We start from the raw sequence: 14,345 nt of genomic DNA, 5'->3' as shown, positions 1-14,345 counted from the left end.
ACCCTCCACTAGTGGATAACAGCAGGTCATCCGTGGGCATCGAGCTGGTATTCCTGCACAGAGAATGTATCGTGTTGCGGATGCAACAGCCTTTTTTTATACCAGTTTCTTCCCTTAAACCAACACCACAGCCATGGAGGAATCGACAAATAAGTTCATCCCAGAGTACCGCCGTACCAACTTCAAGAACAAGTCGCGTTTCCAGAGCGATGAGTTGAGAAGGCGTAGAGAGACCCATCAGGTCGACTTGAGAAAGCAAAAGAGAGAGGACGTTTTGGCAAAGAGAAGAAACTACGTCGACGCAGGCGCCATGGCCAACGATTCTGAGGACGAGGATGATGTGGGAGACCTTGTTCCAGGTGGAAGAGAGGACTCGTTTTTTGGTAAGTTGCAGCAGGAGCTTCCAAAGATGATGGAGCTGATCCACCTGTCCAACTTTGAGACCCAGTTGGCCGCCACCATTAAATTCCGTCAGGTATTGCTGAGGGAGCACAACCCACCTATTGATCTTGTGATCCAGCTGGGAGTTATTCCAACGCTTGTGGAGTTTATGAAGGATAGCCAGCCTGACATGTTGCAATTAGAGGCTGCATGGGCACTCACAAATATCGCTTCGGGTACAAGCGATCAGACCCAGGTTGTTGTCGAGCTGGGCGCTGTGCCATCATTTGTGCAATTGTTATACTCCCAGTCTTTGGAGGTGAAGGAGCAGGCCATTTGGGCTTTGGGTAACGTTGCTGGTGATTCCACCACTTACAGGGATTTCGTGTTGAAGAGCGGCGCCATGGAGCCAGTCTTGAGTCTTTTCAACACCAGCAAGATGTCGTTGATCCGTACTGCTACATGGACGTTGTCCAACTTGTGCAGAGGTAAGAACCCTCAGCCTGAATGGTCGGTGGTGCAGCAAGCCATTCCTACTTTGGCCAAGTTGATCTTCTCTGTTGATACCGAAACTTTGGTTGACGCGTGCTGGGCTGTTTCCTACTTGAGTGACGGTCCTTCTGAAGCTATTCAGGCCGTCATTGATGCCCGTATCCCACACAGATTGGTCGAGTTGTTGGACCACGAGTCCACCTTGGTCCAGACCCCAGCTTTGCGTGCCATTGGTAACATTGTCACTGGTAACGACATGCAGACCCAGGTGATGATCAACCTGGGCGTCTTGCAGCATTTGGCTCCATTGTTGAGCTCTCCAAAGGAGACCTTGCGTAAGGAGGCATGTTGGACTATCTCCAACATCACCGCCGGTAACGCTGAGCAGATTCAGGCAGTTATTGACCTGAACTTGATTCCTCCAATTATCCGTTTGTTGGCCCAGGGTGACTACAAGACGAAGAAGGAGGCTTGTTGGGCTATTTCTAATGCTTCCTCTGGTGGATTGACGAATCCTGAGCAAATAAGATACCTCGTGAACCAAGGGTGTATCAAGCCCTTGTGTGACTTGTTGGCTGTTGCCGACTCCAAGATCATCGAGGTCACTTTGGACTCGTTGATGAACATCTTAAAGGTCGGTGAGTTGGACAAGGACCAGAAGCACGCTACCAACAACGAGTATGCCATCTTCATCGAGGAGGCTGGTGGTATGGAGAAGATTTTCAACTGTCAGGCCAACTCCAACGTCCAGATTTACAACAAGGCGTTCAGCATTATTGAGAAGTACTTTGGCGAAGAGGAGGACGATGGAAACTACGAAAACGGTTTGCAACCTGAAGCGTACGGCGACTCGTTCGGTTTTGGTGTCCAGAACAACCAAAACTTCCAGTTCTAAACCCTCCATCCTCCACCCTCTAGCCCAAAGACTACTCCAATGTCTGCAAGCACATCTACACCTTCATACTCACATTCTCTAAATATCTCATGATTGACATGCTATCACGAGTTTTCATCTCTCATCTACTCTCATAGGGCCCACGGCCTGCCATTCTGGTTTATCTATGTAATTTAATACAGCGAAACTATCTCAGTGATGTAGGTACCATAAAAGTAGTCGTTGTTTTGTGCCAATCATGTTCTTGCAAATACTAAATGTCACAAATGTGCGACACAGACTAATGGCCAGTTACGTCATTGTCCCAAACCACTTATGGGTCCACCAAAAGACACTTTTCCAGCCCAAATCGCCCGTTCCAGCCACTTTTAAGGTACGACTGGGCCCAGCCATCAATAGGCCATATATATATAATTTTCTAAACCCCTTTCGAGCCTTCCCTGGAAACCTCTTGGAGAGCTGGACTGAAAAGAAAAGACGCACTCCTATTTGGGACGCACCAGCATTAACGCCGTTTACGTCAAAACCAGAGGTCCATAAAAAAAGCACTTTTTGAAGGAAACCAAAACTTCAAATTGGAGAATCCAAAATCTTCATACTTAACTTCCCCAAATCCTCTTTTCTTTCCCGAAAACCAGCAAAAGTCGTAGAAATAACTTAAGCTTCAGAACAGACGTTCCCCATGGGATGCCACAATTTCGCAGCCGACCGAACGAGCACAAAAAAAAAAAAGAGCAGCTCCAATTGTGGGCTGAAACGGTCAGAGTCAAAAAAAAAGGAGGGGAGAAAAAAAGTAGAGAAGTCATCACCGCCCACGTGGGCCCCCATCAGAGTCACACATTCTTACAATGCTTTTATTTAATAGCTCTTTTTTTTTGCCTACGCTATACCTGCTTTGCTGAGCCAAAAGTGTCAGCGCCCGGAAAAAACGGAGTAACTTTAGTGTGTGTAAATGAGAAAAAGAACGGTGAGCCAGTGGACTTATGTGCAGGTCACTATCGGCACACCGACACTTTTCCAGCCGACACCTCCAGCAAAATGCCACCAAAGTCGACATAGAGGAAAGGAAAGGAACCCGGATGGACATAAAACTACCCAGGAGCCTTCTAGCACTCTAGGAATGCCAGAACGACCCGGAAATGGTGGGTAGTGAAAAGTTTTCGGAGCGTCACGTGACATCCAGATTAGGAAAGGTAAAATTCCCGCAAAAACATTACAAAGAAAAAAAAGTCGCACTAGCCCTACAAAAACCAGCCATCATCACAACTCTTCTTTTCCACATCCAACCATGAAGCTCTCCACCGTCATTGTTGCTGCTGCCCTTTCTGCTGGCGCTTACGCTGTTGAGGACACTCCTAGTACCGTTACCACCACCTTCCACGGTTCCACCGACACTCACAGATACGGTCGTTTCGACAAGACCTCTGACCCACCAAAGCCAACCAACACTGGTACTGAGAGATACGGTCGTTTCGACAAGACTGCCGACCCAGTCACCACCACCATCTTCATCACTGACTCCAGTATCACTGCCAACCACGAGGTTGTGAACTTCGCTGCCTCTAACGGTACTGGCGCTGGTGCTGGTAACGGTACTGGTGCTGGTGGTGCCAACGGTTCCGAGTCTTCCACCTACGGTGGTGGTGCTGCTGTCAACTCTGGTGCTTACTTCGGTGTTGCTGGTGCCATTGCTGCTGGTCTTTTCTTGATTTAAGGATATCCATAGATTCTTCAACGACGTTTCGTTTCTTAATAAATTTTCATTTTGGTACTTGCTACGGGGTTTTCCGTTTGCTTGTAGATAATTGGCCCAAGGGGCTAAGGATGAACCTGGGCCTTTTAATTCTGCCTGGAACAAACTCTAGAGTCATTTCACTTGCTTTTGAGCCTGACTATGGACCCCGACGCCCATGTCATCACAAGCTGTAGTTCTATTGGCTCAAGAGCTAAGCCTAGTCGTTCTCGGAAAACATCCAAAAGGGGCTTGCAAATGAGTTGATAGTATATGCACCGTAGAATGAGCCTCCTCTGATGAGTTTTGGGTCTGGTTAGTATCGATTGCTATGGACTTCAGAGAATGGAGGATTGTTTCTACGGGACTCAAAAGAGGAAAGCACCATATGCAGCTTATAGAGGACATAAAGAACTCCCTTTCCTGCTTTTTTTGGCGCCTAGAAACTATTTGTATCACCTTAAGTCATATATTTCGTCACCTCAACCTTCTTACTTATACACCAAGGACCTTTCCTCCTCTTCATACTTTACTCCTCCTTTTTAATTACCTCCCGCCAGCTTTTGCAATTCTTTAATGTCTGCAAGCAGCTTCTCCAACTCCAGGGCACGTTTGGCAAGCACTTGTTGAGCATTCTCATCTCCAGTATCGATATTCAAAATGGTTGCGTCAACAGCCTCAAAAGCCTTTTGTTTTTGTTCTGCCAGTCTCTTGTATTCCGCTTTCAAACCCAGTGTGAATGGAAGCTTCAAAGGTCCAGTCTTTGCCATAGATGTGATCAACTCATACGCAACCTGAGCACCGTTCGTAGCTGTAACTTCAGCATGGTCGTAAGCTGGGCTGACCTCGACAACATCAGCACCTACAAGCTGAAGAGATTCAATTCCACGTAAAATGTGGATCAATTCACGAGGCAACCATCCACCAGGTTCTTGAGTACCCGTACCAGAAGCAAAGGCAGGGTCCAAAACGTCAATATCCACAGAAATGTACGTTGGCGAGTTTTTAGGGATTCTCTTGAGAATCTGTTTCACCACATAGTCAGCACCGTTAAGCCAAACGTCATCAGCAGAGATTCTCAACCATCCTTGTTCATCATCATCCTCCCAATCCTCAGCACCACAAAGCTTCGTACGAAGACCAGCATGAACATTGTTCTTCGTGGTAAGGCCCTCCTCGTACGCTTTCCAGAGCATCAGGCCGTGGCTCACCTCCAGCTGCTTGGTGTGCCAGTAACTAGGATACTTGTCAGGCTTCCAAGTATCAAGATGAGCATCAAAGTGGATCACGTTCAAAGGCCCGTAAAGCTTATAGAGTGCTCTGATGTGGGGCAAAAGCACCAGATGATCACCTCCCAATGCAATGTACCTAGGTTTGGCAGCTTCCTTGTTCAGATCATGCTCAAACAAGAGTTCCTCAAACCCCACAGTCATTTGCTCAAACGCCAATACATTATCCATAGGACTCACTGGAATGTCACCACAATCCACCACAGAAGCCCATTCCTTATAAGGGTTATACAACGCACGAGGATTGAACCCACGAAGCGAAGTCTGTCTTTGAGAAGCAGCCCTGATAGCTCTAGGACCAAACCTGGCTCCTGGACGATAAGACACGGCTGTATCAAAGGGAACACCAATAAGAGCAATATCATACTGAAGGTCCCGTTCAGCAAGACAATTGTGGCTAGGAAGATGGGCAAAAGTGTTGATGCCTTGGAAAGGCCATGCTTCACCCCAGATTTCGCTGAGCGACGCTTCTCCGTCTGGGCTAGCAGTAGCAGCAGACAAAAAGGAAGAAACTGCAGCCAATGTACCAATTGAAAGCTTCATATCAATTGATGTGTAGTTGAATCAGGGATGGAACTGGTACATATGGCTTGGTACTGATAAGCCCATAGCGATTAGCGGGAACTTCGCGCCAGAACGGAATTGGGGGAAGACGTTATACCAGAGGAAAGTGAACGGAATTTGGGGCTGAAATTGGGAAGTGTTATACTAGCGGGATGGAATTATTGCTTGGAAGTATTTGTACTGTTTCAGGTGCCGTTATGGGTTAGTTAGCGTGGAAGTAATGAGGATTTTGCAGCCATTCTGATTCCGCGATAAGCGGGATGCAACTTGCGTCAGTGGAACTGGGGATAGGTGGTGGGAAAGTGGAGGGATAGAATTGGAGAGTCTATTTAAGGTCAGTGTAAAGAAGGGATTTTGTGTTTAGAAAGGCTACGAAGGGTGCTGAGTTGTGAAGGTAGGTATACTGTTAGTAGCTCACTGTATGGTACACTGAGAGTAGAGCTTCTACTAGATACATAAGGAACCACAAATAGTATGATAGAAGAATAACTCTTGTTATGTAAAAGCAGCTTTCTTGAACTCGGGTTGGGTTCATTTTTCCTAAAAAATACAATAAAGAAAAGAAGTAGCCAATTGCCATATACTTACACATTCAGTATAAGCATCTTCTGTTCCTCCTGGAGGCCTCAGCTACCAACCACCAGTGCTGCCTCTAACAAGTCTCCTCCCATAAAACCACCTCTAAATTCCAGTAACCTTCAAATAAACCACCCATCCAAATTCATAACCAAATCAACCCATAAATCTACCAGTCCTACTGCCCTCTACCATCTACCTTCTTCTCAGTGTTCCATACATTGACAGCTGCGCGGACCCGCAGAAGAAGGCCTCGGCTAGTACTCACCTCTTCACCAGAAATCACCACTATAAACCAAATAACCTTCACTTCTTCAACCAACTACCAACAACCAACCTTGTACTACCCTTTCTTTGGACACTTCCACTACCGCAAGCTTAGTGCGACACAGCCCGTAACCGCGTCCTACTGTATCGGCTGAACTGGAGCCGTTAACTACTATCTACAAACATGCCCATTGAGCTTTTCAAGAACCCACTTTCCACCAGTGAACCTCCTGGTCACTTTGCTAGAGGCCCACACTCGCAACCACCGGTCAACTCGGCTGCTCAGAAACCTCTCCAGACGAATAACACGTTTAACAACCTTCTTTTGGACGACCAGACGTTTCCAACATGGCCTTTACCATACTCTTTGTGGGTGTGCAAAGATGGCGATTCCGACTGGGGGATGGCGTTTAACCATACTGACTCTTCTCAGTTTGTGTTTGGACCCGACCCAGAACAGAATCCAGCGCAGTTTTTCTTCAATCCGCCTAAGATCAAGTCTTTTGCTTTCACTGCCCCGGATTTCGGGAACAACTTGCGTGTTTCCACGATCAAGAACGAGAAACTCGCTGCTTTGGTGGAATTGACCAACGGCAAGGGCCGGATTTCCATGCCTTTGGCGTACGGAATGGGCTTTGTCACTGGTATTTATGAGAACTTGGTGCCTGTGCTTTCTTCACAGGTAGGTTTCATGGAGTTTAAAAAGGTTGGTATTGTCAACCAGAATCGAACTGCAAAGTATACAGTCAAGTTGTTTAACCAGATTGTATGGCTGATCTACCTTAGTGGTGACCCTAGTATTGATTTGCAGTTGGCAGACAACAACCATATCGTTGCCAGTGGACCTTCCAGGCTTTGCGTGGTGCAAGTCTGTAAAGGAGACTCTCCAGCGTATGACGATGCATGCGGAAAGTATCCAATTGACGTTAAGCTTTCAGGATCTGTTGACCCGGACCAGAAAACAGGAACCTATGCTTTCAATTATGAGACTCATGGTGTAAGCAATTCGGGCTCCACGTTGGTCTGGTGCCTTCCTCACCACCAAATGACACTCAAGGAAGATATCAAAAAGAGAGATAGCGGCATGCAGCTAGACTCCACCACTAATGGCCCAATGAGAGGCTACGTTACTGATAAATTGGAAATGGTGGTTCCAGATTTGCCTTTAGACATTGGCTTTGAGCCTTGGACTTCTGTTGATGGCTTTAAGTTCGACAGTAAGAACTATACTGACGAAGTAAAGCAGCTCATTGGCCAGGTGGCCAGCCAGGAAGTCGAGCAAGATGTGGCAGGCCAGTGTGATCTAGACTCGATGTACTTTGGTGGTAAGCAATTGGACAAGTACGCTTACCTTGCTCTTGTGACCCACTATGTGCTTCGAGACCTGGCCCTTACCGCAAAAATCTTACCGAAGGTTAAAGCCGCCATAGAGAAGTACGCCAGCAACCACCAGCAACATCCGTTAAGGTACGACGAGAGCTGGAAAGGTGTGATTTCGGATACCCCACCTGACCAGGATTTCGGTAACTCCAACTACAACGATCACCATTTCCATTACGGCTACCATATTCATGCCATTGCAATTGTGGCCCGCATTGATCCCGGTTGGTTATCGGCCAACAACAATTTGATCCATGATTATGCGCTTACGTTGGTAAGAGACTACGGTAACCCCTCAGACAGTGATCCATTTTTCCCACAGTTTCGTAATTTCGATTGGTTTCACGGACATTCTTTTGCCCATGGTATTTTCCCTAGCGGTGACGGCAAGAATGAGGAGTCTTCTTCTGAAGATTACCATTCTGTGTATGCTCTCAAGCTTTACGCAAAGATTATTGGAAACCAAGAACTAGAAATGTCTGCAAATTTGATGCTTGGTATCATGAAGACATCGTTGAACTTGTACATGATGTATACATCAGACAACCAAATCTTGCCGCCTCGTTTTACCGCTAACAAGGTTTCGGGTATTCTTTTTGAGAACAAGATAGACTTCGCCACATTCTTCGGCAGAGGAACTGTGGGAGACGAGTACGTGCATGGTATCCACATGATTCCCATCACTCCTATGTCATCGTACATAAGAGGGTCGAGGTATGTCAAGGAGGAGTGGGATGCTAAGTTGGCGGGAATCGTTGATAAGATCCCAGACGGGTGGCAAGGTATTTTAAAGTTGAATGCTGGTTTATTCGACCCTAAGTACTCTTGGAAATGGTTTTCTCGGAATGACTGGCAGGACAATTTGATTGATCCGGGAATGACCAGATCATGGGCTTTGGCATATTTGGCCGGAATTGGCGGCGCCCGCTAAGCGACTGATGCATGAAAGCTTCGATGCAAGTAGGGCAACTGTCCATCTGTGGCATCTCACGATTTATAGGTTTGCTTACACAGTCGCCAAAAGTCTATTTCCGAATGTATTTGTCAGACAAAGAACTAGAATCATGGTTTGACTTTACTACTCAATTCTCGCAAATTAACTTCTGTTATTCTATTACATAAATAAAAATGTCAAGACAATTGACTTAACCATGTTGCACTTTGTATGAAATCAAAAAGATGACTATTAGTGGTCAAACCTAAAGTCAAGACGCTTGTTACCCTCGTCAGTGGTTGTACGGACGTAGTCTTCCTGCTCCTCGACAGTCATTTCGTTCCACTTTCTGTCTCTGTACTTGTTCATCTGAACATAGTAGAGCTTCACACCTAGGAGCAAAGGAATCATGACGACAGAAAGAATGAAAAGCTGGGTGTTACCTCTGTAGTATTTGGGTTTGTCATCCTCTCTGTAAATGTTGTAAGCACCAATGTTACCAATTTGCACGGTCATGTTATACAAGGCCGAACAGACGGAACGGGATCTAATGGAGTTGGAGTTTCTTGAAACCCAGGCAACACAGATGGCGTGAATGTAAGGAGCAGCCAACACCATCGAGACCAAGAACCAAGTCACCCAAGGGTTATCATTACCACTGCCTGGCCACCATCTAATGGCACCCATGAAAGGAATGGTCAAGATTGGCAAAGACAAACATGTCAAGGCACGCTCATTGATTCTTTCGGAAAACCACGTAACAGCGATCAAGAAAATGATGTGAAGAACTGCCTGTGGAATAGTAAGCAAGTTAACGATGATACGATCGAAACCTAACTCTTTCATGGAAAGAGTCATGTAAGGTTGAATGGTACCTTGTGGAATATAAGCCAAGAAACCAATGGCGTAGATGGGCCACAAATCGTAATCCCATGCAGCTTTGGCAATCATCTTCACAGACAAACCTTGTCTGTTATGCATATCACCCTTGGAAGGGTCGTCTCTCAAGACTCTGTTCACGACAATCTTCACTTCTCTGTCATTGAACCAGCCCTTAGGATGAAGTTTGTTTTTGGTCTGAACAGCAGATGGAACCATGAGGTAGAAAGCACTGATACCAATGATCAAAGTGATGAGACCTTCAATGATGAAAAGCCATCTCCAGCCAGCCATGCCAGCAACACCTCTCATACGCAAGATAGCGAATGCTAAAAGGGAAGTAACAATCTGACAAAGCGAAAGAGATGTCCAGAACCAAGACAAACGGAGAGGTAACTCGGTGGACTTGTAGAAGTAGGTAAGCCACAAGACCAAGTCAGCAATGAAACCACCTTCCAAAGCACCAATTAAAGCTCTGCAAATAAAGAAACCAGTCTTGTTCTGCATTGCACCTTGACAAGCAGCGACGACGGACCAAGAGATCATCTGGATAGGAATAAAAATATCGGGACCAAGCTTCTTTGAAATCAATTGGGAAGGCAACTCAGCCAACAAAAATGCAACAAGGAAAATCGTGTTACCGGTATTGTAATCATTAGTGTTCATACCCAAGTCAGGCAACAAGTCGTCAACCACAGCCTGGGCCAAGTTACCTCTGTCGATTTGCAAACCGATAAACATAATGCATGCACTAAGTGCAACTCTCCAGTCCAACTTTCTAAGAAGCTTCCTCTCTTCCTCTGGCTCCCACTCGAACTCAGGATCAAAAGCCAGACGAGACTCATACTGGACTCTCTCGTACAAGGCAGTATAGTACTCAGCAACAGCTGGGTCCTTGAAAGGATTCGACACCAAAGAGTCGACCTGCGACTCAGAGTCTGTCAGCAACAGCTCCACCTGGATGTTTTCATCGTACTGCTTCTCCTCTGCCTTGGTAGGCACGACGCCTCCCTTCTCGTGTTTCTTGACAGTAACAACACCCATATTAGAAGATTGACTTTCGTGTGAGTTAAGATATGAATTGGGGGAGGAGGACCTATTCTTATATAAAAGAGGTTCTGAAGACATTTAGAAAAAAAAAAAAAAAAAAGAATATAACCGCTATGGGCGCAGCGTTTATGCACTTTTCCATCCAAACGCCTAACGTTTGATTAGGCAAACCTTCCCAGTATAGGCACCCTCCCCATTACTAGAGAAATGGGTGCAAATTAGACGCACAAGAGGCTTTTTTTTTTTTGCAACCACAATTGAGCGAGGTAACGCCCAGATTGCGTGGATAAAGCGTATGCACGTGACACGCAAGCGTCAGAAAGAAAATGGAGGCCCTGCCACAATTCTTGACAAATGTGAAAGAAACTTTTATTTTTCTTGATGACACTTTTCTGACATTTGTGAATTTTTTCTTGACAAGCAAACTTTTTGTGAATGTTCCAAGTATTTGGTCCAGTTTTGGTTGGGTGCTTGGGTTTCTACAGTGTGGATCTTCTGCCTTATCTATAATGCCTTTAGAATGGCTGCAAACCTTAATAAAAAGTGTGTACCTTAAATAAGCCTTCACGTGAGAGCCGCTCATAGTGGCTCTTGTAATTGAAATGATGTCAGATCCACACTTTGGAGGGGGCATTTTTTTTTTTTTTTTAATTACTTATGCAAGCCATCGCATGCGGCGCCCCTCATTATGGTAGAAGTGAAAAATTACCGCCATTATCCGAATATGCTAATTGGAGAATGGAAATTTTTTGAAATTGGCTTTTCTTCATCACGTAATCTTATCCTGATCGGGGCAATGTGAGTTTTGGGTTCTTTTGAGTTAAAGCCCTCGTGGTTGCAATACCATGGGATATATAGTACTATGGAGCTGCTGACAACAAACGTCTAGATGCCCTGCTGGACGCTTCATTTTTGGCTCCGGGTTGCTTTATTGCTCAGGTCATCTTTACACTCTGTCCGGGTTTATGCGAGATCCTTTACCTTCGGAGAAACAGTCGGCAACACCGCCCAAATGGGAGGTGCATCTGAAAATAAGCACCGTAGCTTCCAGGCGGTTTTAGTGAGAGACTGAAAATGGTTGTTGATTCTTGTTTATCTAGATGGTTTAGATGACCATAGCATCCTTTGTTACTGCCCAGGACGTTCAAAAGTGATGGTTCAGCTATATCATCGACAGCAGCTTCTTTGTTGGACCTTACCGGCGTTGGCAAAATCATGTCCAAGCCAAGAATTCAGAAAAAGAAAAGTAAAAGCAGGGAAGGTTATGCAATTAGGGTAGTATCCAACATGATACGGCAATGTATGAGTAGGCGATGAACCGTGATCTGGCGTATGGTCCATGAATTACTGCAACGCCGTTTTCCGATGAACATTTCGATACACAAAGACGGAGTGGGTCCTCCCGGGCCATCCGGGCTACGTTGTCTTATAAGGTTTGTTCTTCCCTGGGGTTCTTTCTGGCCATACTTGGTCCTTTTTTTTTTTTTTTTTTTTTTTTTTAATTCTTATTTGTTGACTTCACAGCCAACATCCAAACCCCCTCTTTACGAATCCCCTCCATTTCTCAACCATAAATGCAATAAGTGTTTGCTTTCCCCAACCATCATCTGTGACATGTCTCGGGGAAACTTCTCATTAATAGTGTGTGGGGAACAATGCGAGGACCCTGTCAAAATGTGTAGTTTTTCCGAGACAACTTTGCGACCGCCAAGGCTGCGAAAAGTTGCTAGTTCACAAAAATGAACATAAAAAAAAGTTTTCAACTTCCTCTTAAATACCCCATGTTTCTCTTCTCCACGGCTCTCCTAGCTCTGGCTTGCGTAGCCATGGCTTCTTCAAGCGACAATGCCAGACCGCTTATCCACTTCACCCCACAGAACGGCTGGATGAACGATCCTAACGGTCCATGGTACGATGCCAAAGACGATATATGGCACCTTTACTTCCAGTATACGCCCAATGACACTACTGGGTTGCTGGATCTTCACTGGGGCCATGCTTCTTCTAGGGACTTGAGTACTTGGGAGGACCATGGTTCGATCATTGCACCAGATGAGCCAGGCCAGGGTATATTCTCTGGATCGGTTGTTGTTGACCAGAACAACACTTCTGGATTTTTTAACGATAGCGTTGATCCTCTTCAGAGGGCAGTGGCCATTTACACTTTACACTCTGCAGAAGCCCAGGTTCAAGAGGTTGCCTACTCCACAGATGGAGGCTACACTTTCTACAAGTACGAGAACAACCCGGTGCTTGAAGTGAACTCGACTCAATTCCGTGATCCAAAGGTGTTCTGGCACGAGCCAAGTAACCATTGGGTTATGGTGGTTTCCAAGTCGCAGGAATTCAAGATCCAGATCTATGGTTCTAATGATTTGAAGAACTGGGTCTTCCACCTGGACTTCGCTGCTGGCTTGTATGGCTTCCAGTACGAGTGTCCTGGTTTAATTGAGGTTCCTGTTGAGGGAACTGACAAGAAGAAGTGGGTGATGTTCTTGGCTATTAATCCTGGAATGCCTTTGGGTGGCTCTGCCAATCAGTACTTTATTGGTGAATTCGACGGCTACAAGTTTGTTCCAGACGACACTCAGACTAGGATCCATGATTACGGCAAGGACTACTATGCTTTCCAGACCTTTAGTGATACTGACGAGAAAGATGGTGTTTTGGGCGTCTCTTGGGCATCCAACTGGCAGTATGCGAGAAGAGTTCCTACTGATCCATGGAGAGGTTCTACTGGCGTAGTGAGAAATCATACTTTAGCCAAAGTTCCTGCCAATCCTCAGTCGGAATTGTTAACATTGATCCAAACGCCCGTCATTGGTAGCTCTATCAAGTCGGAGAGAATATTCGAGACAAAGAACCATACTTTGAACACTGACTCTCCAATTTCCGTTACACCCAACAAAACTGGTGTTTTTGATATCGAGTTGACGTTCACAGTTTCAGCAGAAGAGAACCAAAAGAAGAGAATTAACCTCTCCATTCTCTCCAACGTTCAAGACGGCAAGCAAGAGGACATCAAGTTGGGTTACGATGCAAACGTGGAAGCCTTCTACGTCGACCGTAGCATCGATAACGAGTTCAACAAGGACCCTTACTTTACAGACAAGATTTCTGCCATTGCAGAGCCATTGGAGACTGACGAAGATCTCAAGACCTTCAGACTTAGAGCCATCATTGACAAGAACATTGTTGAGGTTTTCTTGAATGACGGTGTTAGTGCAATCACGAACACTTTCTTCATGAGCGAAGGCCTCCTTCCTGAGTCCCTTGAGCTCAGTGCTTCCTCTGACGATATCTATACCGTTGACCTAACCGTTGACGAATTGGTTCCTCGCGAGTAACCCATACAATGTATAACCCAAAAGTTTTTGCTTTTCATTTCTACTGTAACCGAAAACTCCATTAAGGCAAGTTTACCCTTGTAAAAGCTCGACCGACTGCGGACTTCTAAGTTGTATCCCCCAGACGACTCAGTATTCATGGTTACTGATGTCCTCATAAGACCAATTCTTCACTAATTCTGAGCCGTAAACCACACCCAAAGTCCATCGTAGACCCTTCCCAATTCAAAGAACCAGAGAACAATCCTCTGAAGAGCGCATCCCGAACAATGCCCCAAAAGGTTGAACCGAAGTCGGTGAAGTGTATCGCGCGTATGGAGCTATCGGTATAACGTTGATGCAACCGTTGTAAGTACGGCTCTGGTGGTCAGGCTGAGATAAAATAGAGAGAGCAGATAATGAAGAATGTTTTCAATTGAGATTCATATTCAGTATTCAGTGTCTAGCAATTGGCACAATCTTTTTTGCCAGTTGTAGGCCAATGCCAGTGGGAGTAGCCAATGCCAGTGGGACTCAGAATGCACGTATATGTATCTGGTTACGACAAGGCCAGTGCCTG

General features: G+C 45.7%; 6 protein-coding genes across 6 annotated transcripts; 4 read left to right on the top strand and 2 right to left on the bottom strand. All coding sequences in view use genetic code 12, as the record gives it.

Moving 5' to 3' along the window:
• Positions 1-133: 133 nt before the first annotated feature.
• On the top strand, positions 134-1,768 carry CXQ85_004101 (karyopherin alpha; the record flags this gene model as incomplete). The annotated part of the gene is made up of 1 exon (XM_025487731.1): positions 134-1,768. One exon carries the CDS (start codon positions 134-136, stop codon positions 1,766-1,768), a length of 1,635 nt encoding a protein of 544 aa, XP_025344747.1.
• Positions 1,769-3,056: 1,288 nt separating this feature from the next.
• On the top strand, positions 3,057-3,482 carry PGA14 (Pga14p; the record flags this gene model as incomplete). The annotated part of the gene is made up of 1 exon (XM_025487730.1): positions 3,057-3,482. The coding sequence occupies one exon, from the start codon at positions 3,057-3,059 to the stop codon at positions 3,480-3,482; it is 426 nt and encodes a 141-aa protein (XP_025344746.1).
• A 560-nt stretch (positions 3,483-4,042) lies between these two features.
• On the bottom strand, positions 4,043-5,332 carry CXQ85_004099 (uncharacterized protein; the record flags this gene model as incomplete). Its single annotated transcript, XM_025487729.1, has 1 exon — positions 4,043-5,332. One exon carries the CDS (start codon positions 5,330-5,332, stop codon positions 4,043-4,045), a length of 1,290 nt encoding a protein of 429 aa, XP_025344745.1.
• Positions 5,333-6,380: 1,048 nt separating this feature from the next.
• ACF2 (Acf2p) lies at positions 6,381-8,507 on the top strand (the record flags this gene model as incomplete). The annotated part of the gene is made up of 1 exon (XM_025487728.1): positions 6,381-8,507. The coding sequence occupies one exon, from the start codon at positions 6,381-6,383 to the stop codon at positions 8,505-8,507; it is 2,127 nt and encodes a 708-aa protein (XP_025344744.1).
• Positions 8,508-8,762: 255 nt separating this feature from the next.
• CXQ85_004097 (uncharacterized protein) lies at positions 8,763-10,433 on the bottom strand (the record flags this gene model as incomplete). Its single annotated transcript, XM_025487727.1, has 1 exon — positions 8,763-10,433. The coding sequence occupies one exon, from the start codon at positions 10,431-10,433 to the stop codon at positions 8,763-8,765; it is 1,671 nt and encodes a 556-aa protein (XP_025344743.1).
• Positions 10,434-12,265: 1,832 nt separating this feature from the next.
• Positions 12,266-13,786, top strand: CXQ85_004096 (glycoside hydrolase family 32 protein; the record flags this gene model as incomplete). The annotated part of the gene is made up of 1 exon (XM_025487726.1): positions 12,266-13,786. One exon carries the CDS (start codon positions 12,266-12,268, stop codon positions 13,784-13,786), a length of 1,521 nt encoding a protein of 506 aa, XP_025344742.1.
• Positions 13,787-14,345: the final 559 nt, after the last annotated feature.

This window comes from Candidozyma haemuli (genome assembly GCF_002926055.2).
Source record: "Candidozyma haemuli strain B11899 chromosome Unknown F_2014730914, whole genome shotgun sequence".
Classification (NCBI taxonomy): domain Eukaryota; kingdom Fungi; phylum Ascomycota; class Pichiomycetes; order Serinales; family Metschnikowiaceae; genus Candidozyma; species Candidozyma haemuli.
This window is presented reverse-complemented; position numbering and strand designations above follow the sequence as displayed.